Consider the following 25,856-nt stretch of genomic DNA (forward strand, 5'->3'; position numbering starts at 1 on the left):
AGACATTGCCAAACGTCCCTTTGGGATTGGGTTGGGGCGGTGCAAAGTCTGCCCCATTTAGGAATCATTGCTTTAGAGTTTACAGTTCCCTTAGAGTTTATAGTTTCCGGTAAGGGCTCAAAAGCTCTGCTAAACACTACCCTTGTACAGATTATTTTCTCATTCAGCTTTAGAAAAACACTAAACAGAAAATCCTACTCCATGAGTGAGGAGAAAAATAAGTATAGTGCAGCTAGGTTTTAACATGGATTTTGATTCTGTCCCACTTGATATATGCAATGAACAAACAGGAAAATGTGTTCTATAAATATATGGCTAATTATAGAATGTTAATGAGGCCAAGGCAGTCTCCATCTCTCCCAACTGTGTTTCTCTGTAAGGCCAGAGAACATGTGCATCACAACTATCTTGTGTACTCATTTAATATATACACACCTGGGTCCCAACACAGACCTATAAAATTGAGGTGGAAAAGCAGCAATCTGAACTTCTAACAAACCTTCCTTAATAGCTTACTATTACATTCTTATGTTCAACGAAAGATAAGAAAAACAGCATCACGGACTATTTATCTTTAGTCTTTCATGGCCATAACTTTTAATTTTTAAATTTGTGTCACTGTTCACAATGACATATACAGATGAAACAGAAGACCATCCAATTGATAGCAGATGTTGTGGGAAATAAAAACACCAGTTTGAAGGGTCAAAGGGCTTGGACTGGCAGAGCGTGGTGGCTCACACCTGTAATCCCAGCACTCTGGGAGGCCAAGGTGGGTGGATCTCTTGAGGTCAGGAGTTCAAGACCAACCTGCCCAACATGGTGAAACCCTGTCTCTACTAAAAATACAAAAATTAGCCAGGCGTGGTGGCGGGCATCTGTAATCCTAGCTACTCGGGAGGCTGAGGCAGGAGAATTGCTTGAACCTGGGAGGTGAAGGTTGCAGTGAGCAGAGATGACACCAGTGCACTCCAGCCTGGGCTACAGAGCAAGACTCCCTCTCAAAAAAAAAAAAAAAAAAGGCTTGGATTCTAGTCTTGGCTCTACTACTCAGCATGTGGCTATGGGCAAGCCACAAAATTCCTGGATTTGATTTCTCTATCTGTAAAAAAGAGATAACTGCCCCACCACATTGTTACTGACAAGAATAAAACAAATGTGAAAAGTGAAAACTCTGTGGAAATAATAAACACATTACTATTACTTGATAGATATTAATACCTATGACTAAACTGAAGGCCATATCCCAGTAAAATTATGGTAATATTAATCTGGATATATAAAAAAAGCTGTTTCTACAGAAACATACTCTAAATATTATTCAAAACTATTAAAACTAAAGCATATCTCAGTTAAGCAAGTTGACAGATGGACAACACATTGAAAAACAAGATAATTTCCACAAGTTGAGAAGCTGGGAGAAGTTATTCAGTTTATAGAAATAAGTATATGCGTAGGAAAGATCTTATACAACTACCAAATAAAAACTTGCTTTGTTTTAATATGGCTTAAAAATGTTTATATTTGGCCAGGCACAGTAGCTCATACCTGTAATCCCAGCACTTTGGGAGGCTAAGGCGGGCGGACCACTTGAGGTCAGGAAATCGAGACCCAGCCTGGCCAATATGGTGAAACTCCGTCTCTACTAAAAATGCAAAAATTAGCTGGGCGTGGTTGCACATGCCTGTAATCCCAGCTACTCAGGAGGCTGAGGCAGGAGAAGTGCTTGAACCTGGGAGGCAGAGGCTGCAGTGAGCCGAGATCGCACCACTGCACTCCAGCCTGGCAGACATAGCGAGACCCATCTCAAAGAAAAAAATGTTTATATTCAACTCCTTACATAATAATAAAGGAGTCATGTCACCAAAAAGAAAATCACAGTCCCAAATGGGTATTTAACAACAGGGCTCCAAAATACAAAAGATAAAAATTATATAACTGAAAGAAATAGATAAATGCACAATTATACTTGAAGACTTCAATGCTACTCTCTCGATAATTGATAGAACAAAGTTAAAAGAAAAGCAGCAAAGATATAAAAACCCTGCTGTGTGCCTGTAATCTTCACTACTTGGGAGCCTGAGGTGGGAGGGCTGCTTAAGCCCAGGAGTTGGAGACCAACCTGGGCAACACAGAATGTCTCAATTTTTTTAAAACATAAAAACAAAAATACTACTAACCAAGTTAACCTAACTGATATTTCTAGCCCTTTCCACCGCTCCGCTCCCCCCACCGCAAAGAGTAGAACAGACATCCTTTTTAAGTGCACATGGATTATTCACCAAGATATGTCATATTCTGGCCCTTAAAACAAACCTTATCAAATTTAAAATAATTGAAATCATACAAAGTATGTTCTCTAGCCATAACAGAATTGAAATAGAAATCATTAAGCAAAAGATATATGGAAAATCCTCACCTATTTGAAAACTAAACAACACACATATAAATAATGCCTGGGGGAAACAGGAAGTCTAGAGGGAATTTGGAAAATATTCTGAACTAAATGAATATGAAAAGACAACATATCAAAAAGATATAGTTATACCATGTTGTCTTTCCACAGGGTCTCCACATGGTGGCCTCAGGGGAGCCAGACTTCTTACAGGGCAGCTAAAAGTTCTTCAAGAGTGAGTTTACCATAAAACAATAGCAGAAGCTGAAGGGTCTTTTCTAAGCTAGCAAGGGAAGTCATGCAACATCTCTTTCAACAGATTCTATTGGAAGAAAATGGCACTCACAAAGGCTCACCAAGGTTCAAGTAAAGGGAATACAGCCTCTCTCTCTCAGTAAGAAATATTTCGAAGATTTTAAAACCACCACTGAAATCTTCAGCAGACACAAAGTTTGAGTTGTGGAAAGATATCCAGACTAGAGATAACAGATACCACAATCTTCAGCAACCAGGAAATAATTGAAAGTGAAAAGATACAAAAGACAATAGTAAATCCTCAAGGAATACTGATATGTAAGAAACAGATGGGCCGGGCACCGTGGCTCACGGCTGTAATCCCAGCACTTTGGGAGGCCGAGGCGGGTGGATCACGAGGTCAGGAGATGGGGACCATCCTGGCTAACATGGTGAAACCCCATCTCTACTAAAAATACAAAAAATTAGCCGGGCGTGGTGGCGGGCGCCTGGAGTCCCAGCTACTCGGGAGGCTGAGACAGGAGAATGGCGTGAACCCGGGAGGCGGAGCTTGGGGTGAGCGGAGATCGAGCCACCGCACTCCAGACTGGGTGACAGAGCGAGACTCCGTCTCCAAAAAAAAAAAAAAAACAGAAACAGATGAAGTATATCCAGAATGTGATCACAGAGAAGAGAGCTTTCCTTGAAATAAGGAGCAGTACCAATTTTTAAAGCTCCTAGAGGTCAAACAAAATAAGCCTTGATAAACTGATGAATTTCTTAACTAGATAATAATCACTGAGGAAGCAGTTACAGTAAAAGAATAAAGGTTGAGATAAGATTGCAATATTTAGGTGCTTGATTACAAACTGGTTAAGGTGACTCTTGTTATAGTCCCCAAAACACATATAAAATAGAAATGTGGGGAGAGGCAAACTTCAAAAATAAAAACTTGATTTTAATTAAAATACAAGAATGTGATTTCAAATGTCATGGCAAACCACCATCCACTGTTGTTATTCTTCTAAAGGAAAAAGAATTAATAACTTACTGTTCAAAAATGCTTAAACCTACGGTTAAATGTGATGGACTGAAAATGTGTTTACCTTTACTCATTCCTGAAAGCCCATTAATTTGAGGGGAAAAAAAAAGAAGGAATCTACTAAAAACATAAAAACCACAAGAACAACAAAAGGAGAGAAGATATCGGCTAAAGAGATACTAACACACAGGCCGGGTGCGGTGGCTCACGCCTGAAATCCCAGCACTTTGGGAGGCCGAGGCAGGCGGATCACGAGGTGAGGAGATCGAGACCAACCTGGCCAACATAGTGAAACGCCGTCTCTACTAAAAACATAAAAATTAGCTGGGCATGGTCGCACATGCCTGTAGTCCCAGCTACTCAGGAGGCTGAGGCAGGAGAATCACTTGAACCCGCGAGGTGGAGGTTACAGAGAGCTGAGATCACGCCACTGCACTCCAGCCTGGGCAACAGAACGAGACTCAATCTTAAAAAAAAAAAAAAAAAAGTGGGGGATACTAATACACTTTGGAAGATAAAAAGCATGTGGAAGAGACAGCAGAGCTAAACACCAAGTACCTGCAGAGAAAGATACCAACAGGAAGCAAATCAAATATACAGAAAGGCTCAAACATTGGAGGATAAGTGTGAGAAACAGCAAGATAAAGCATGAGGCTAAAAATGGGAAAGGAAGGTTGAAGATCCCTGTAGGGAACAGTTGTGTCCCTCAGTTCTCAATCCCATACCTCCCCTGAATTATTCTAAGATAAACTGAAGTGGCTTCAAATCTAGGGACATCAAGCATAGTGGAAAGCAAAAGAGTGGCATATTGCAAGCTGGTGGATTTCATGCACAATCTACATGAAATTTAAGCAAAAAGAAAAGTGAAAAGGAAAACATGTTTTAAATGTCTACAAACAATACGTCATACATAAACAATCAGGAATTGAAATAGTATCAGACTCCTCATCAGCAATATTAATAGAAGGCAATATTTTCAAAACTCTGAGATTTTATTTCCAATCTAAAATTCTCTACCCAAACTATCAATTAAGTCTAGGGTAAAACTTAGACATTTTCAAAAACGAAGGATATAAAGAACTAGCACACATCCCACACAAGATATTCTTGATGAAGAAAAATGAAAGTCATCTCACAGTGATTCAAAGTAAGTGATGTCAAAAAATACAGTGAATCCAAAGTTGTAAATTAACCTAGTGCTAAAATTAAGTACCTATTTAATGTATCAAGTGCCTATCAACATCCAGATTTTACATGAAAAAATTAAATAATTGCAAAAGAAAGCCAAAACCACGAGCTCTGAAGTTTATCCTAAACAAATCAAATGAATCATCAAAAGGAAATGTCTGCACATTCAAAAAAATGTGTCATAATACTAATACTAATTCCTCACATAGTACAGCTGTCACTTTTCTTTGCGGAAACCAAACTGATACATTAAAAATTATAGAGGCCAGGAGCGGTGGCTCACGCCTATAATCTCAGCACTTTGGGAGGCCCAGCCGGGCGGTCAAGAGATTCAAACCATCCTGGCCAACATGGTGAAACCCCGTCTCTACTAAAAATATAAAAATAGCTGGGCGTGGTGGCAGACGCCTGTAGTCCCAGCTACTTGGGAGGCTGAGGCAGTAAAATCACTTGAACCCGGGAGGTGGAGGTTGCAGTGAACCGAGATCGCGCTACTGCTCCAGCCTGGTGTCAGAGTGAGACTTTGTCTCAAAAAAAAAAAAAAAGAAAAAATTATGGATAGAATTCAAAAGATAAATGGAAAAATAGAGTCATAAAATGTCACTAGGAATAATATTTAAGAGGAAGAGCTACAATACTGAATTACCAAGAGGATAAAAGAGTTTCAGGATAAATATTTTCAAAAGTAAATCTTGCTACATGTGTGCATACATGTATATGTGTATACATATACATATGCAAGTATGGCTGTACATACACACACGTGTGTATATAAAGCTGTGTATATATATATGTAAAGTATACATATATATATGCAAGTCCAGCTTTATTTTAAACAATTGGAAGCATAATTATTAAGTCTAATTATTGAAAAGAATGTTAAATAATAAGGGCAAAGACTCAAATAAATGGATATTACCTTTAATATGAAACCAAATTCCTGATATACAGATACTGAACTATCCAATTTGAGTTAGGAATAAACATTATGAATGGTGGGTTCAAAGATAAGACGCAATTTCTTCTCTAGAGTATTATGATCAGCAGAGCACATCCATCAACATCAACACCAACACCAGCATCTGGGCAAAGAGCCAGACTGGGCACCAGGGCTTCCTTGGGGGATTCTTGAATCCACATGGGAATCAGGACAGACAATTACCCAGGGGAAGCAGTGAGGCAGCAGAGAGTGAGTCATGTAGCTTCCTTATGTGATAACTATAACTCTTTCTATGCTCACCAACTCCATTCCAATGAATACCGAAAGCTTCTTTTTGCAAGTACTAGGAAGAAAACAGAGCTATGTCACACATCCTTTCCCAAAGAACAGATCACATCTATCACAGATGGACATGCTATTAAATAAGCTTCAGGAGAGACATACAAAGCACTATGATGGCAAAAATATTTAAATGATTATTCCCTTCAAGAATATGAAATAAGTCAAAAGGCAGCACATTTAAGAGCCAAATAGGCCAGGCACCATGGCTCATGCCTATAATTCCAGCAGTGTGGGAGGTCGAGGTGGGAGGATCACTTGAGGCCAGGAGTTTGAGACCAGCCTGAACAACATAGTGAGACGTCGTCTCTAAAAAATTTTTTAAATTAGGTGGTCATGGTGGCACATGCCAGTAGTCCCAGCTACTTGGGAAGCTGAGGTGGGAGGATTCCCTTGAGCCCAGGAGTTCAAGGCTGCATTAAACTATGGTGGTACTACCACATTCCATCCTGGAAGATAGAGCAAGACACTATTTCTAAACAAAACAAAAAAAAACAGCCAAGTATTCCTTACACACTGTGAATACAGTAGAGAAAAAAAGGGTATAGGCTAAAATATTTATTAAATATTTTTAAGATGCTAGATATGTAAACAACAAACAAAAAAAGTTAAATAATTAAGCATTAATAATTTATCAGCCAAGGATAGAAGCTTCTCTGACAACGGCTATGCCCAGATCAACTTGTGTGAAGGTGCATCTCAAATGTGGCAGATGAAATCTTCTAAAATATCAAATCCATTAGCCCAGCTGTTTAGGGTTCCATCTTTGGAAAGCAAGGGCCATTTCGATTTTATAAGATGAATATATTTACTATTATTAACTAAGATCTAAGTCCTATTTGGCTCAACTATTTGGGTCAAGTAAACAATGAATCAGAAAATACAGCAAGTAACATGTTAAATGTTTCAAATCAAAATTCACTGATTATATAATGAGATACATTTTCATACTTTAAAATAATGAGGATTTGGGGTTCTGATCATATACAGTAGCTGGTATTGGAATATTCTCCTGTTACAAGCATCTATAAAAACCGGACCAAATATAGACCAAATAAAACATGTATGTAACATTTACAAGCAACGGATACCAACCAGCACAGGGCTATGATCTTTGGGAGAAAAGGGCAGATGAATCAAGTCTCACGCTGGCTTTCTCCTTGGGGGCACCTGCCAAACCATACGGTGGAGAAACAAAGCCCAAGCAGACAGTGGCAGTCCTGCTAGGATAAGAAAACTAAAATTAATGTTTAGGGTTGCTACGGTGCCAGGGTTTTGGGGATAGGTTATTAGAACGGAGAAAGTCAAAGGAAAAAAGCTATAAAAATACACATGAAATTGCCCTATGGTCCTTACTTGCTTCATAGGATGTGCATACACAGGGTTAGAATTTCTAGGAGAAAACAGCTGTTAACTAAACAGAGATTTCAGGGGTTCTGCAGTTCTGAGAAGATGTGGTCCAGGCTCAGAGGAGAGATATCTTGATGAACACCTTAGTCACCTAGTTGAGACCTTAGACAAACTGTGTCCTAGGAGTAAGAACAAAGGTGAAACAGATCTACCTTAAAAAGCTTAAAACTAACCTCCATAAGATCAAAGTGATCTGCTGGCTATTTAACTGCCTGCCATAATATAATTCACTATTATTTAGAGGGACATAATAATCCAGAGCTCCAACAAAAAAGGGTCCAAACCTTTCCTATAAAGGGCCAGAAAGTAAATATTCTTAGGCTTTGAGGACACATAGTCTCTGTTGTACACTCTCTTTGAAAACAGAGGCTGGGCATGGTGGCTCATAGCTGTAATCTCAGCACTCTGGAAGACTGAGGTAGGAGGATTGCTTGAGGCCAGGAGTTCAAGACCAGCCTGGGCAACATAGCAAAAACAATAACCTTTAAAAATGTAAAAAAACATTCTTAGCTATAGGCCATGCAATAACAGCCAGCAGGTTGGATTTGGCCCATGGCCATAGTATGTTGTCCATTACTCTACATTTCACTCACTATGTTCAACATACAACGACAAATTAGCAGATGTTTTACGTAAAGCAGGGGAAAGTGACTGACAATCAAGAGACAAGGCAGTCAATAAAAACAGACTTGGGGTGATGTAAATATATGTGTAGACAAGGAGGCTCTCGCTTACCACTCCTATTCAACATAGTATTGGAAGTTCTAACCAGGGCAATCAGGCAAGGGAAAGAAAAAAAGGTATCCAAATAGGAAGAGAGGAAGTCAAACTAACCCTGTTTGCAGTAGACATGATCCTATATCTAGAACCCCATAGTCTCAGCCCGCAAGCTTCTTAAGCTGATTAACAACTTCAGCAAAGTCTCAGGAAACAAAATCAATGTGCAGAAATCACAAGCATTCCTATACACCAACAAGAGTCAAGCCAAGAGCCAAATCGGGAATGAACTCCCATTCACAACCACCACAAAAAGAATAAAATGTCTAGGAACACAACTAGGGAAGTTAAAGATCTCTACGAGGAGAACTACAAACAACGGCTCAAAGACATCAGAGAGGACACTAACAAATGGAAAAACATTCCATGCTCATGGATAGGAAGAATCAATATCGTTAACATGGTCATACTACCCAGAGCAATTTATAGATTCAATGCTATTTCTATTAAACTACCATTGACATTCTTCAAAGAACTAGAGAAAACTATTTTAAGATTCATATGAAGCCGAAGAAGAGCGCAAATAGCCAAGGCAACCCTAAGCAAAAAGAACAAATCTGGAGGCATCACACTACCTGACTTCAAACTATACTACAGGGCTACATTAACCAAAAACAGTATGGCACTAGTACAAAAACAGACATATAAACCAATGGAACAGAATAGAAAGCCCAGAAATAATGCCACACACCTACAACTGTCAAGAAGAGCAACCCCAAGACACATAATGGTCAGATTCACCAAGGCTGAAATGAAGGGAAATATGTTAAGGGCAGCCAGAGAGAAAAGTTGGACACATGTATCCCAGAAATTAAAGTATTAAAAAAAAAAAAAAAAAAAGCAATGGGGAAAGGACTCTGTATTCGATAAATGGTGCTGGCATAACTGGCTAGCCATATGCATAAGGCTGAAACTGGACCCCTTCCTTAAGCCATATACAAAAATTAACTCAAGATGAATTAAAGACTTAAATGTAAAAGCTAAAAGTATAAAAACCCTGGAAGACAACCTAGGCAATACCATTCAGGACGCAGGCACGGGCAAAGATTTCATGACGAAGATACCAAAAGCAATTGCAACAAAAGCAAAAGTTGACAAATGCATTCCCTTAACTCAGGTCTGTTCACACAGCTCTATGGCAACTTCTGAGATAGGTCTCAGCTTTCAAAAGAATTTGAGCATTACATGGATCTGTGACCCATTTGTGAATAAACCAGGTGAATCGACTTTGTCCGTGCTAGAAGAGAATCAACTGCTTGAGATTGCAAATGATGGTAGCCTTATAAAAGTATGTTTGAGACAACTTCACATCTCTGTAAATTCCAGATTAAAGTCAAGGTGGAATATCCTGAGATTGCTACAACAGCACTGAAAAGCTTGCTTCCATTTCCAACATCCTATCTTTATGAAGCAGCGTTTTCTGCAGTGACAGCAACCAAAATGAGATTATGGAGTAGACTGGACATAAGCAACACACTTTGGGTGTCACTGTCTACCATCACCCCCAGATGGGACCATATAGTTGCAGGAAAACAAGCTCAGGGCTCCCACTGACTCTACATTATGGTGAGTTGTATAACTATTTCACGATATATTACAATGTAGTAATAACAGAAATTAAATACACAATAAATGTAATGTGCTTGAATCACCCTGAAACCATTGCCCCACACCCAAGTCCAACGAAAAATTGTCTTCCATGAAACCGGTTCCTGGTGCCAAAAAGGTTGGGGACCACTGCCATAGATTATAGATTTTTAATTTTTGATTTTTTATTTATTTTTCAGAGACAAGGTCTTGCTATGCTGTCCAGGCTGAACTCAAACTCCTGGGTTCAAACAACCCTTCCACCGCAGCCTCCTAAGTAACTGGGACTATAAGTGCCTACCACTGTGCCTAGCTAAGATTTTAATACTGTATTTTTACCATACCTTTTCTATGTTTAGATACATTTAGATATACAAATACCATCATGTTATAATAGCCAGTTCACTAACACGCTATTCAGGTTTGTAGCCTAGGAGCAACAGGCCATACCATATATCCTAGGTGTAATAGGTTATACCACCTACATGTGAGTACACTCTATGATGCTCAACACAATGATGAAATCACCTAATGACACATTTCTCAGAATGTATGCCCGTTGTTAAGTGATGCATGACTATACTTAGAGGAGCACAAGGGAATCCTTTTTATTGAGAGAAATATTCAATGCCTTAATGTGGTGGTACTGCACAGGTGTATACATAAAATAATTCATTGAGTTATATAATGAAGATCTGTGTACTGCACTGTTTTGTGCATTATACCTATTACAAAAAACAATAAAATCTACATGTCATTTCCAGAGAAGGAAAACCAAGCTGAAAATCTTTCTAAATAGAATCCAACATCTCTCTCATAATTTAATGGCTGCCAACTATTTTTGAATTATACTCCATAATGTATGTTAGGTATTCAATAATTATTAAATAATGTACATGAATAACTACAATTTTCTGTAGGATAAAAAAACCTAATTCTCAAAAAAGTAACACTTGACAATTGTTTTCTCTTTACTTTTTACAAATAACTGGCATTTTAAAAATTTGTGTATATATATTTTTAATGAATACTGCCAGGAAACAAATTGGGTTTTGCAAGCAGTATATGTACACCAATACATGGATGAAAACGTTATATATGCACATCAAACAATTAGTAGATGGCTATTTTGTGGAATTTCAAAAATAACATGCTTCCAAGAAAACATTTCTGGAACAAGAGAATGGATCAATTGGATTACAAGCAAGAGAGGAAAGTCAACCTTTCTAAATGCATAATACTAGTCAGATACATAAACAGGCACTTCACCAACATTCTTGTTTAATGCTAAGCATCCTAATGTCAGGTAGATATTATTCTCTCTTAACAAAGAAAGCATATGAAACACAGACAAGAACAACTTGTGTATAGTCACAGAGTAAGTCTTCAAAATAAAGATGTATAAAATCATCATTGAATAACTGCCCAAGAATCTTTCAATAGAAGTAAATATCATTTTCAGTAATAGACTTATGCATGGCAAATATAATATGAGACCCAAGAACTATATGCCTGATGAAACCACAGCAAGGTGAAATAATAAAACAAGAAATATGGTCACCTTAATTGTGCTCAACTCTAAATTTGATCGATAAAATAATTTTCTAGTGTTTAATATGATTATAGCCTAGAAAAAAAGGATTTCAAAATAGATAAAAGCTTTAAAAATCTATCATACACTATAATGTTGGACTTTTCATATACTATAAAAGCTGACAAAATTATCATGTCTTTTTGTACTAAAGATAACAAATTCCACTTTAACATCTGATTTTATTTTTTAAAGTTTGGTATTTAATAAATTCTCCTTCAAGGCAGGCACTGTTGACAATCAACTTGAGAGATGTCAAGGTTAAAAATGAGGAAGGCTGAACATAAACATTTGCTCAAGGCACACTAAAATAACAGCATAGGTATAATAGTAATGAAAGAAAAGACTACCCCTAAGAAAATTTTGGAAAATGAAAAGCAACTTAAGTGGTCACCTTAAGTGACAGAAAAAAAGCTAAATGAAAGTTAACAGTGTGAGAAAGGCCTAGGAGCAAGTTCATTTACCCCACAAACTCTAGAAATAGGAGTACAAATTATCTTTCAAAAAGAGAAGGCAGGGGTCAGGACTGAAAAAATGTTGAGAGTCTATATAAGTAACAGCCCCTACATGACTTCTCTCACTTCCCCTCCCCTACAGCCAATCACCATGAGAACTGGAGACTTACTCTCTGAAGAAAATGAACCAGAAGGACTCTGGAATCAGCAGCATCATGTGCAGCTGATTAATTTGTACTGTACTAATTGTACAGGCAGATTATACTGCCTGTATTGTACAGACAGAGCCTGCATAATAAAAAATCTACACAGTGAATAGGTAAGTCCTCTCCAATCCCTTCCTCTCACTCAACTCTAAAAAGACTGGCAGTGAGGCTCTACAAACTCAAGACCTATAAAACTATATGGTTTTGAAAATTGTGTAAATGAATATGCCAATTACATGTACATACATACACTTATAAAATAAAACATATAAATCAAATTTAAAAGATAGATGTGTGTGTGTCACACACATATACATTTTTTTTTAAGTACGGCACACCTGGATAAATAATTTAAATAACAAACACAAAGAGCAAATAATAAAAATTAAACCTGTCTTTCATCATCTCTGACTCCTTAAATATATGGTAGCTATCCCTTGAGAAGCAAAGGAGACAGTTCTGGGATGAAATTTCTGGGTATCTATGAAAGTAGGAAGATGGGTACAGCAAGTGATGAGGAAGAGGCAAAATGGACACCTCCACAGGATGCCATATTGGCAGACTGTATTTTCCCAGTAAGTCCACGGCAACATTTCTGATCCCACATGATGATCCTCCACTTTTTATCAAGATGCAGTCTATTTCCTTTCACTTAACTCTGTGACAACCTTGACAAATAGAACATGGAAAAAGTAACATTACATGGCTTCCCAGGCCAGATTGGAAAGGCAATATGGCTACAGTCTGGCTCTCTCTCTAAAGATGCTCACCCTTAGAAACCAGCCACTGTGGCCGGGCACAGTGGCTCATGCCTGTAATCCTAGCACTTTGGGAGGCCGAGGCAGGTGGATCACCTGAGGTCGGGAGTTCAAGACCAGCCTGACCAACATGGAGAAACCCTGTCTCTACTAAAAATACAAAATTAGCCGGGCATGGTGGCACATGCCTGTAATCCCAGCTACTAGGGAGGCTGAGGCAGGAGAATTGCTCGAACCTGGGAGGCAGAGGTTGCAGTGAGCCGAGATCGTGCCATTGTACTCTAGCCTGGGCAACAACAGCGAAACTCCGTCTCAAAAAAAAAAAAAAGAAAGAAACCAGCCACTGTGCTATGAAGAAGTCCAGGATATCAAGAGGTCATATATAGGTGCCTCAGCCTCAGCTACGGTTTCAGGTAACAGCCATGTGAGTGAATAAGCCTTCGAATGATTCCAGCCTCCAGCCTTTGAGTCTTCCAGCCAAGGACTGACACACAATGGAGCAAAATTAAGCCTTTTTTTTGTGTGTGTGAATCTCTGACTCACGGAATCCCTGAGGACAATACATGGTTATTTTATGCCACTAAGTTTTAGGGTAATTTCTTATGCAGTCACAGTAACTAAAATAGGCTGGTCTTCCCAGCCCTTCCTTGTTCATCACACAGGCTAACGTTAATCCGCTGCACCAAAGTAAAAGTCAAGTCAAAAATTAGGGGTAAAAATCCTCATAGATTGAAGACATCAAACCATGTAGTATGGACACTAGGCATTTTAAAGTATTTAATGCAAACATATTTAGTGAGATGAATTCTCATATCATGAATTCATTTAGTGACAATGAATTTATGGCATGAGAGGGACAATACACTCCATAGGTTGGCTACAGTAAATAAATAGTTATACCAAAGCCACAGTGAAAATAGGACTTGACATTGAAACAACACAAGCCAACACAAACCCAATGATAATAGGCTTATCATTCCTATGTCCACAGCAGAGAAAAAGCAAGATCTAGTGAAGTTACATCAACTCCTTCATTACAAAAATTTGCCTCAGAAAATACAGAAACAGCTTTGATGAGATAACTACCAGATGAAACAAAGCAGGCTTTGGCAACATGAATATTTTACCTGTGGTGCAAAAATCTTTCATGAAAATCAATGGCTCCAATGGTTGACTTTACAAATCATTGCCTGGTAGTCTCCAAAGGAAACTGAGTAGTTCTCCTTCTTGGTGAACAGAGAAATGCTGGTGAACCTGGCAGCTGCCCACAAAGGATTTCTGAGACTTAATGGTACTAAGTGGACACAAGAAAACAAACACCACAACTCTCAAACCCCCAATTAGTTTGCAGGCTGCCACATACCACTCCACAGGTTGTAAAGTACATAACTGGAGATTTATTCACATAGATTAAAAGATAAATAATCTACCTAAAAGTACAAAGCAACTCTTTTGGTTTGAACGGCTTGGGTTCAAATACCCAGAGGAATAAATATACTACATAACCAACAATTTTTCATAAATATTGTTCCTCAAGTTTTTTGATGACCTGAGATAACGGTAGAGAAAGTTTCTAGCACCACAGAATGGTAAGCTTACTTACCATTCTAGGTAATATATCCAGGTCTATTGAAACTGCCAGCTAAATATATGTAATATATATTTTTAAAATATAAACATATGAAAGTACATTAATATATATGTCTTTCTAAAAGAGTAACTAGACAGCACATTGATTACTACATTGAAAAACACAGCATACTACTGTTAACTAAAGTGCTCAACAGAAAATTATGCTAGCTGAGAAACATACCAAACCTTTTTACAATATTTTGAAATACATTCAAAACTACAGTTAAAATGAAAACTAAATATTAACTAAATTTAAGCTAAGACAAAAGTTATTAAGTTTATGCCTTTTCCAAAAAAGAATTCTAACACATGAATAATAGGAAAAAAAGCTTATTTTCTTATATCAACTGTCTAATACATGAGAGTTTCTATTAAACAGAAATTTGTACGAAGTAGAATTCTCTTCATTTTATATTATCTCTGTTTGGCAACCTATATTGCAACTATATATTAACAGATGATAGAATACAAAAGAAATCAAAAGTTTAGCTTTTTAGAAAAGCACACTAAATCTGTTGGGTATTTTAGATAATGTTGAAGGTATTTTTAATGATAATGATGTAATATTCACCACTCTGCAGCCCCTTTTTCAATGTGAAATAGCTTGGAATTTGAGATAAATTCATAATCCTGCTATATAGTAGTACACAGAACATTTTAAGCTTAAACTGGTAAATAAGAAAGATTCATTTTTTAAAATTATTATACTTTAAGTTCTAGGGTACATGTGCACAACGTGCAGGTTTGATACATAGGTATACATGTGCCATGCTGGTTGGCTGCACCCATCAACTCATCATTTACATTGGGTATTTCTCCTAATGCTAGCTATCCCTCCCCCAGCCCCTCACCCCCCAACTGGCCCCGGTGTAAGATTCATATTTTATATTACTTAAAGATTTCAAAGTATAGAAATACCCAAGTAATACAGCAGAAAACATCCTGAAAAATTTGGAAATACCAAAACATCCTGAAGAATAAGAACTCAGTTTGAATACAGACTGCATATATTATTATTTTCATAAAGTTAAATTTAGGGATGTGGTAATTATGAGACTCTCGGAATACTAAAGTACTTACTTTCAAAAGGTTCAGGAAAAAAAAATCATGTAGAGAGAAGGAAACATAAAGCAAATGTGCAAAATGTTAACAGTGGGTCAATTTAGGTAAAGGGTATAAGGGTATTCATTATAATATTATTTCACCTTTTCTATATAGGTTGAAAAGTTTTTAAATAAAAAGGGAAAATACATTTTTATATGTATCAAGATATGTACAAGAATGTTCACAGCAGTATTATTTGTAAGAGCTCAAAGTGGAAACAAATCCAAATATATACCAACAATAAACTGGACAAGTAAATGGTAAGTGAAGGGATAAGTAAACTATAGTATATTCATACAAAAGGGTACTACAGAGCAATAACAATGAATTAACTACTGTTAACACACCACATGGGTAAAACTCACAAATAACAATGAGCAAACAAAGCTAGACACAAATAGGATGAACAAATATTTGTTAAATAAATATTTCAGACGATAGATAAGATCAGGGCTGTCATTTATTTTTGCTTGGCAAAAATTATACTCACAGACAGTACAAGTAAAATTACCATGAATATGTATAAATTATTTAGAAGAACAAATTCTTTTCAGGCACCCTCAAGCACACTTATGAAAACCACACACATACTATGGATCTGCTCTACTAATCATAATGCACACTGTTGGTTTCTCAACGTCCAGTGAACAACACTTTTTAAAAAGACCCAGTTTGAATGAGAGCATGCACCTAATACAATCTGCACCAAAAAGACTTTTTTACTTGAATAAGACTTTTCAAACTGTACTATAATTTAATAATCCTAGCTTACATATATGTCTAAATTCAGACTTATAGCCAGAGATTATTTTTTAAAAGATACAAAATACTTACATTGACTTTGAAAGCTTGTACAGTGTTATCCAGAAGAAGGATGTTGCAAACCACTTCAGTATGCTGTCTGTCTCGGGCCAACTCTGATGCTCGTACATTGTAGGTTCTGCCAGCAGGCAATCGGAAACGTGAGGTCATTACTGTCCACACAAAGTCTAAGTAAAAAAAAAAAAAAAAAAAAAAAAAAAAAAAATTCACTAAATAAAAGGTTGGTAAAATATAAGCTGTAGTTTAAAAGGCAAAGTTATTATATATTTCTCGATTAAAACTCAGGTGGAAAACAGTTATAAATTTTGAAACACCAGAATAAGAATTGTAGGTATAAGTTACATATATATAGTTCATCATCAAACTAAAGTTATCACTGCTTTGAAGAAGAGGTTTTTTTTTTAACTGCTCCATCCAGAAGATTCAATACATAAATTTTTTAGGAAGTCATATTCCAATTCAAAATATGTAAACTTTGGAGTAGCCAAAAGGGGCGGGAAGATTATGCTGCCTCAGGAAGTTGGATATTACTCATTGATGCAAGTATTTTAAAACACTGTAGAATGACAACAGGAGGAAAAATTATTTAACTTTGGCAGGCCCTTCCCTTTTTTAAAAAACTTAAGGTGTTGGAGAAACCAAGAAGTTTAAAAAAAAATACCCTTCATTTTAACCATCCTCAAAATTAAACCTAATAGTATTATTGTTATTATTCCTAAGAAAACAAAATAGAAAAGGCGACCAATCTTTGCTTCTGAATTTTTAACCTAAGAGATAAAAACTAGATGGCCTATAAAACAGAAATCACAGTGATATCAGCAATACTAGATGTTTAAAGACAACGAAGCTGTAGCTTCAAAGTTGTGAAAGAAAATTCTTTGAAACACTGACTTATATACCTAGAAAATTAACATTCATGGAGGAGAAAAAAAAACTCTTAAAACACTCAGGCATTTAAGGATTCAAACTTTAAAACACGTAATACTTCTGTCTTAAAGACAATTAGGTAAAGGAAACACACTAAACTAGAAGAAAGACTAGTATTTGGGATGTTTGAATATGAGTAAGCAATAAGTAGTAAGCAGTATGAACAATGAGTAAGCAAAATATAATAAAAATAGTATTTCTAATCAGTGATAATAACTGGAGCTGATCTCTCATAGATTATTCATTTCAAAAGATTAAAGCTCAAAGTAAAAGTCAATGTTATATAAATATAAAAATAATGTAGGGGAAAAAAGTCTTACTATGTTGACAAGGAGACGCTTGCCAAGTAAAATTCCACAATTAAAAGACAGTGATTGGGCTGGGTGAAGTGGCTCATGACTGTAATCCCAACAATTTGGGAGGTGGCAGGATTGCTTCAGGACAAGAGTTTGAGACCAGTCTGGAAAACACAGGGAGGCCCTGCTTCTACAAAAAAGAATGTTTTAAAAATTAGCTAGGCCTCTTTTACATCATTGAGCAGTGGTTTGTAGTTCTCCTTGAAGAGGTCCTTCACATCCCTTGTAAGTTGGATTCCTAGGTATTTTATTCTCTTTGAAGAAATTGTGAATGGGAGTTCACTCATGATTTGCCTCTCTGTCTGTTATTGGTGTATAGGAATGCCTGTGATTTTTGCACATTTATTTTGTATCCTGGGACTTTGCTGAAGTTGCTTATCAGCTTAAGGAGATTTTGGGCTGAGATGATGGGGTTTTCTACATATACAATCATGTGACTTCCTCTTTTCCTAATTGAATACCCTTTATTTCTTTCTCTTCCCTGATTGCCCTGGCCAGAACTTCCAACACTATGTTGAATAGGAGTGGTGAGTGAGGGCATCCCTGTCTTGTGCCAGTTTTCAAAGGATATGCTTCCAGTTTTTGCCCATTCAGTATCATATTGGCTGTGGGTTTGTCATAAATAGTTCTTGTTATTTTGAGATACGTTCCATCAATACCTAGTTTATTGAGAGTTTTTAGCATGAAAGGCTGTTGAATTTTGTCACAGGCCTTTTCTGCATCTATTGAGATAATCATGTAGTTTTTGTCATTGGTTCTGTTTAGCTGATGGATTACGTTTATTGATTTGCATATGCTGAACCAGCCTTGCATCCCAGGGATGAAGCCAACTTAATCTTGGGGGATAAACTTTTTGATATGCTCCTGGATTCGGTTTGCCAGTATTTTATTGAGGATTTTTGCATCAATGTTCATCAGGGATATTGGTCTAAAATTCTCTTTATTTGTTGTGTCTCTGCCAGGCTTTGGTATCAGGATGATGCTGGCCTCATAAAATGAGTTAGGGAGGATTCTCTCTTTTTCTATTGATTGGAATAGTTTCAGAAGGAATGGTACCAGCTCCTCTTTGTAACTCTTGTAGAATTTGGCTATGAATCCATCTGGTCCTGGACTTTTTTTCGTCGGTAGGCTATTAACTATTGCCTCAATTTCAGAGCCTGTTATTGGTCTATTCAGAGATTCAAGTTATTCCTGGTTTAGTCTTGGGAGGGTGTATGTGTCCAGGAATTTATCATTTCTTCTAGATTTTCTAGTTTATTTGCATAAAGGTGTTTATAATACTCTGATGGTAGTTTGTATTTCTGTGGGATCGGTGATGATATCCCCTTTATCATTTTTTATTGTGTCTATTCGATTCTTCCCTCTTTTCTTCTTTATTAGTCTGGCTAGCGGTCTATCAATTTGTTGATCTTTTCAAAAAACCAGCTCCTGGATTCATTGATTTTTTGAAGGGTTTTTTGTGTATCTATCTCCTTCAGTTCTGCTCTGATCTTAGCTATTTCTTGCGTTCTGCTAGCTTTTGAATGTGTTTGCTCTTGCTTCTCTAGTTCTTTTCACTGTAATGTTAGGGTGTCGATTTTACATCTTTCCTGCTTTCTCGTGGGCATTTAGTGCTATAAATTTCCCTCTACGCACTGCTTTAAGTGTGTCCCAGAGATTCTGGTATGTTGTGTCTTTGTTCTCATTGGTTTCAAATAACATCTTTATTTCTACCTTAATTTTGTTATTTACCCAGTAGTCATTCAGAAGCAGGTTGTTCAGTTTCCATGCAGTTGTGTGATTTCGTGTGAGTTTCTTAATCCTGAGTTCTAATTTGATTGCATTGTGGTCTGAGAGACAGTTTGTTGTGATTTCTGTTCTTTTACATTTGCTGAGGAGTGCTTTACTTCCAACTATGTGGTCAATTTTGGAATAAGTGCAATGTGGTGCTGAGAAGAATGTATATTCTGTTGATTTGGGGTGGAGAGTTCTGTAGATGTCTATTAGGTCCGCTTGGTGCAGAGCTGAGTTCAATTCCTGGATATCCTTGCTAACCTTCTGTCTCACTGATCTGTCTAATGTTGACAGTGGGGTGTTAAAGTCTCCCATTATTATTCTGTGGGAGTCTAAGTCTCTTTGCAGGTCTCTAAGGACTTGCTTTATGAATCTGGGTGCTCCTATATTGGGTGCATATATATTTAGGATAGTTAGCTCTTCTTGTTGAATTGATCCCTTTACCATTATGTAATGGCTGTCTTTGTCTCTTTTGATCTTTGTTGGTTTAAAGTCTGTTTTGTCAGAGACTGGGATTGCAACCCCTGCTTTTTTTTGCTTTCCATTTGCTTGTTAGATATTCCTCCATTCCTTCATTTTGAGCCTATGTGTGTCTCTGCACGTGAGATGGGTCTCCTGAATACAGCACACTGATGGGTCTTGACTCTTTATCCAATTTGCCAGTCTGTCTTTTAATTGGGGCATTTAGCCAATTTACATTTAAGGTTAATATTGTTATATGTGAATTTGATCCTGTCGTTATGATGTTAGCTGGTTATTTTGCCCATTAGTTGATGCAGTTTCTTCCTAGCACTGATGGTCTTTACAATTTGGAATGTTTTTACAGTGGCAGGTACCAGTTGTTCCTTTCCATGTTTAGTGCTTCCTTCGGGAGCTCTTGTAAGCCAGGACTGGTGGTGACAAAATCTCTCAGCATTTGCTTATCTGTAAAGGATTTTATTTCTCCTTCACTTATGAAGCTTAGTTTGGCTGAATATGAAATTCTGGGGTAAAAGAGGACACAAACAAATGGAAGAACATTCCATGCTCATGGATAGGAAGAAGCAGTATCATGAAAATGGCCATACTGCCCAAGGTAATTTATAGATTCAATGCCATCCCCATCAAGCTAACAATGATTTTCTTCACAGAATTAGAAAAAACTACTTTAAAGTTCATATGGAATCAAAAAAGAGCCCATGTTGCCATGACAATCCTAAGCAAAAAGAACAAAGCTGGAGGCATCACGCTATCTGACTTCAAACTATACTACAAGGCTACAGTAACCAAAACAGCATGGTACTGGTACCAAAACAGAGAGACAGACCAATGGAACAGAACAGAGGCCTCAGAAATATCACCACACATCTACAACCATCTGATCTTTGACAAACCTGACAAAAACAAGAAATGGCCCTATTTAATAAACGGTGCTGGGAAAACTGGCTAGCCATATGTAGAAAGCTGAAACTGGATCTCTTCCTTACACCTTATACAAAAATTAATTCAAGATGGATTAAAGACTTAAATGTTAGACCTAAAACCATAAAAACCCTAGAAGAAAACCTACTAGGCAATACCATTCAGGACATAGGCATGGGCAAGGACTTCATAACTAAAACATCAAAAGCAATGGCAAAAACAAACAACACAAAATAGACAAATAAGATCTAATTAAACTAAAGAGCTTCTGCACAGCAAAAGAAACTACCATCAGAGTGAACAGGCAACCTACAGAATGGGAGAAAATTTTTGCAATCTATCCATCTACGAAGGGCTAATATCCAGAATCTACAAAGAACTTAAACAAATTTTTAAGAAAAAAACAAACAACCCCATCAAAAAGTGGGCAAAGGATATGAACAGACACTTCTCAAAAGAAGACATTTATGCAGCCAAAAGACACATGAAAAAATGCTCATCATCACTGGTCATCAGAGAAATGCAAATCAAAACCACAATGACATACCATCTCACACCAGTTAGAATGGCAATCATTAAAAAGTCAGGAAACAACAGATGCTGGAGAGGATGTGGAGAAATAGAACACTTTACACTGTTGGTGGGAGTGTAAACTAGTTCAACCATTGTGGAAGACAGTATGATGATTCCTCAAGGATCTAGAACTAGAAATACCATTTGACCCAAAGATCCCATTACGAGGTATATGCCCAAAGGATTATAAATTATGCTACTATAAAGACACATACACGTGTATGTTTGTTGCAGCACTATTCACAATAGCAAAAACTTGGAACCAACCCAAATGTCCATCTATGATAGACTGGATTAAGAAAATGTGGCACATATACACCATGAAATACTATGCAGCCATAAAAAAGGATGAGTTCACGTCCTTGCAGGGACATGGATGAAACTGGAAACCATCATTCTGAGCAAACTATTGCCAAGGACAGAAAACGAAACACCGCATGTTCTCATTCACAGGTGGGAAATGAACAATGAGAACACTGGACACAGGAAGGGGAACATCACACATGGGGTCCTGTCGTGGAGTGGAGGGCAGGGGGAGGGATAGTATTAGGAGAAATACCTAATGTAAATGACGAGTTAATGGGTGCAGCAAACCAACATGGCACATGTATACCTACGTAACAAACTTGCACGTTGTGCACATGTACCCTAGAATTTAAAGTATAATTATAGAAAAAAAATTAGCTGGGCATGGCGGCATGCACCTGTAGTCCTAGCTACTCAGGAGGCTGAGGTAGGAGGATCCCTTGAGCCCAGGAGTTCAAGGTAACAGTGAGCTATGATCATGCCACTGTACTCCAGTGTCAGAGACAGAGAGAAACCCTGTCTCTAAGAAACTAAAATGACAGTGATTGGCGGGGTGGGGGTGGGGATGGGGTACATGGCCCAGCTATAATGCTGTCTTCCAGAAACTCTCCTCACATATAACAATACAGGCAGGTAGAAAGTACAAGGATGGAAAGAGATGTATCATGGAAACATTAATCAATAGGAAGAAGAGTACCTATATTAGTATCAGATAAAGTAGACTTGGGAACAAATAAAATTCATAAGAACAGATTAGGCATTACATAATGATAAAATGGTCAAGCCACCGAGACATTACCAATCCTAAATGTGGATGTGCCAACCAACAGAGCTGCAAAAATATATGAAGCAAAACTGTCAAACTGAAATAAAAAAAGATAAATCTCACAATTATAGGAGAGCTCAACTCCCCTTTCTCAATAATTGATACAACTATGTAAATTAGCAAGAATATAAGAGAACTTAACAACCAATAGGATCTAATCATGAATATTTATAGAACACTCTAGCAAAGACAACAGAATACTAATTATTTTTAAACATCCATTGAACATTTCAAGAGAGACCATATCCTGGGCTAAGAAACAAATCTAAATATTTAAATAATTGAAATTATGCAAAATGTATTCTGAGAACAATGGAATCAAACCAGAAATCAACAACAGAAAGACAACAGAAAAATCTCCAAACACGTAGAAACTAAACAAGTCTACGTAATCCACTGGACAAAGAGGAAATCTTAAGGAAAATCAAGATACACTGATTGAATAAAAATGAAAACACAACATATCAAAATTTGTGAGATCCGACTTAAGCAGTGCTGACAGAAACCTACAGCAATATATGCATACAACAGAAAACAGGAAATGTCTCAAATCAGTAATCTAACCTCCCTCCTCAAGAACCTAGACAACGAGCTAAATGAACTCATAGCAAACAGAAGGAAGGAACTAACAAAGGACATAAATCAATGAAGTTAAAGAAAATAAAAATAGAGAAAATCAATAGGGGAAAAAAGCTAGTTCTTTAAAGGATCAATAAACATAATAAACCTCTAGCAAGGCTAACAAAGAAACAGAAAACACAAATTGCTAACATTAGGAATGAAACAGAGGATACCACATAGACTTTGCAACCATTGAAATGGTAATACTACAAACAACTTACACATTAATTTGACATAAAAAGAACCAATTCCATGAAAGGCACAAACTGCCAAAATTCAGCCAATATGAAACAGAAAATTTAAACAGCCCTATAAATATTTTAAAAATTGAATTCATAATTCTAAAACTCCCCCAACAGAATATTCAAACACAGAGGGTTTCCTGGGAAAATCTACCTAACATTTAAAGAAAAATTAACTCAATTTCTAGATGATCTCTTCCAGAAAGCAGAATAGAAAAGGATACTTCTCAAATCATTCTATGTAGCCAATTTCATCCTGATGGAAAAAGCAGCAAAAACATAAAGAAAGAAAACGACAAACCAATATTCCTCATGAACACAGACACAAAAACCCTTAATAAAATACAAGAAACCAGAATTCAGCAATATGTAAAAAGAATTACATACCATGTACCAAGGGGGTTTTATTTCAAAGGTGCAACAAGGTTCACCCAATATTTTAACAATCAATCAATATAATCCACCTTATTAACAGACTAAGGGAGAAAAATCACATGACCTTTTCAATCAATGCGGAAAAGCATTTGACAAAATTCACCACCCATTCATAATAAATTCTTAGAAAACTAGAAATAAAGGAATCTTCTTCAACATAATAAAAAGCATCTACAAAAAAATCCACAGCTAACATCATACTTAATGGTTAAAGCCTGAATGCTTTCCCCTATAACCAGGAATAAGGCAAGGAAGGACATCTGCTCTCACCACTCATATGCAACATAATGCTGGAAGTCCTAGCCTATGCTGTGAGGTTAAAAAAAGGAGGAGCCCTGGGCGTGGTGGCCGGTAATCCCAGCACTTTGGGAGGCTAAGGCAGGCGGATTACAAGGTTAGGAGATCGAGACCATCCTGGCTAACACGGTGAAACCCCGTCTCTCCTAAAAACACAAAAAATTAGCTGGGTGTGGTGGCGGGCGCCTGTTATAGTCCCAGCTACTTGGGAGACTGAGGAAGGAGAATCGCTTGAACCCAGGAGGTGGAGGTTGCAGTGAGCCAAGATTGCGCCACTGCACTCCAGCCTCGGTGACAGAGTAAGACTGTCTCAAAAAAAAAAAAAAACGGAAAGAAAGAAATAGCATACAGGAATAAATTAAACATTTGCAGATGAAATAATGTTTACAAAGAAAATCCCAAGGAATCTACAAAAGCACTCCTAGAACTAATAAGTAAGTTCAGCAAGGTCACCCAATACATCAACATACAAAAATCAATTTTATTTGTATATGCTAGGAATAAAAATGAGGAGTCAAACTTAAAATACAGTATCATTTGCAACTGCTAAACAAAAAACAAAATACTTAGGTGTAAATCTAACAAAACACATAGAGGACTTCTATGCTAAAAACTACAAAATGCTGATTAAAAAATTAAAGAAAATCTAAATAAATGGAGAGACATAATTATGTTCACGGATTGGAACATTCAAACTAGTAAACATGTCAATTCTCTCCAAATAGGCATACAGGTTTAATGTAATTTCTATCAAAATCCCAGTACTTTTTTGTAGATAATTTTATTTTAGATAATTTTATTCTAAAATTAATATGGAAGGCCAGGTGCAGTGACTCACGCCTGTAATCCCAGAATTTTGGGAGGCCTAGGCAGGCAGATCACTTGAGGCCAGGAGTTCAAGACCAGCCTGGCCAACTTGGCGAAACCCCATCTCTACTAAAAATAGAAAAATTAGCCAGGCGTGGTGGTGCACATTTGTAATCCCAGCTACTCAGGAGGCTAAGGCAGGAGAATCACTTGAACCCAGGAGGCGGAGCTTCAGTGAACCAAGATCGTGCCACTGCACTCCAGCTTGGGTGATAGAGCGAGACTCTGCCTCAAATTTAAAAAAAAAATAAAAAATTAATATGGAAAGGCAAAGGAATCATTAGAGCAAAAACAATTTTGAAAAAGACTAAAGTGGGAGTAACTATACTCCCACTCCCAAAGAAAAATAAACTGGGAATCCCTCTCCCAGATTTTATGATTATGTACCTACATTTATCAAGACTGTTGGTAACGACAGAAGAAGAGACACCGAGATCACTGGAACAAAACAGAATTACCACACAAGTACAGCCAACTGATTTTTAACAAAGGTACAAAAACAATTCAACAGAGAAAGGATGGCCTTTTCAACAAACAGTGCTGAACCAGTCAGAAATCCATACACAAAATGAAAAATGAACCTCAACCTAAACCTCACACCTTATGCAAAAAATTACTCACTGACTCAGATTTAAATGTAAAACCTAAAACTGTAACTTTTAGAAGAAAACATATTAGAAAATCTTAGGGATCTAGGTATGGTGAAGTGTTCTTAGATGTGACATCAAAAGCATGATTCATAAAAACAAGAA

The 25,856-nt window shown here is 37.1% G+C and overlaps 1 protein-coding gene across 4 annotated transcripts in view; it reads right to left on the reverse strand.

Annotated features, from left to right (window-relative positions):
• Nucleotides 1-25,856, reverse strand: part of PTPN4 (protein tyrosine phosphatase non-receptor type 4) — a 224,530-nt gene that overhangs the window by 157,817 nt on the left and 40,857 nt on the right. For all 4 annotated transcript variants that reach the window (XM_054478748.2, XM_054478745.2, XM_063647371.1 and 1 more), the window contains exon 2: nt 16,493-16,647. In XM_054478748.2, the coding sequence (XP_054334723.1) occupies nt 16,493-16,630 (138 nt within the window). In that variant the 5' untranslated portion in view covers nt 16,631-16,647. The remainder of the gene's footprint in view (nt 1-16,492; nt 16,648-25,856) is intronic.

Source organism: Pongo pygmaeus, chromosome 11 (assembly GCF_028885625.2).
Source record: "Pongo pygmaeus isolate AG05252 chromosome 11, NHGRI_mPonPyg2-v2.0_pri, whole genome shotgun sequence".
Lineage (NCBI taxonomy): Eukaryota > Metazoa > Chordata > Mammalia > Primates > Hominidae > Pongo > Pongo pygmaeus.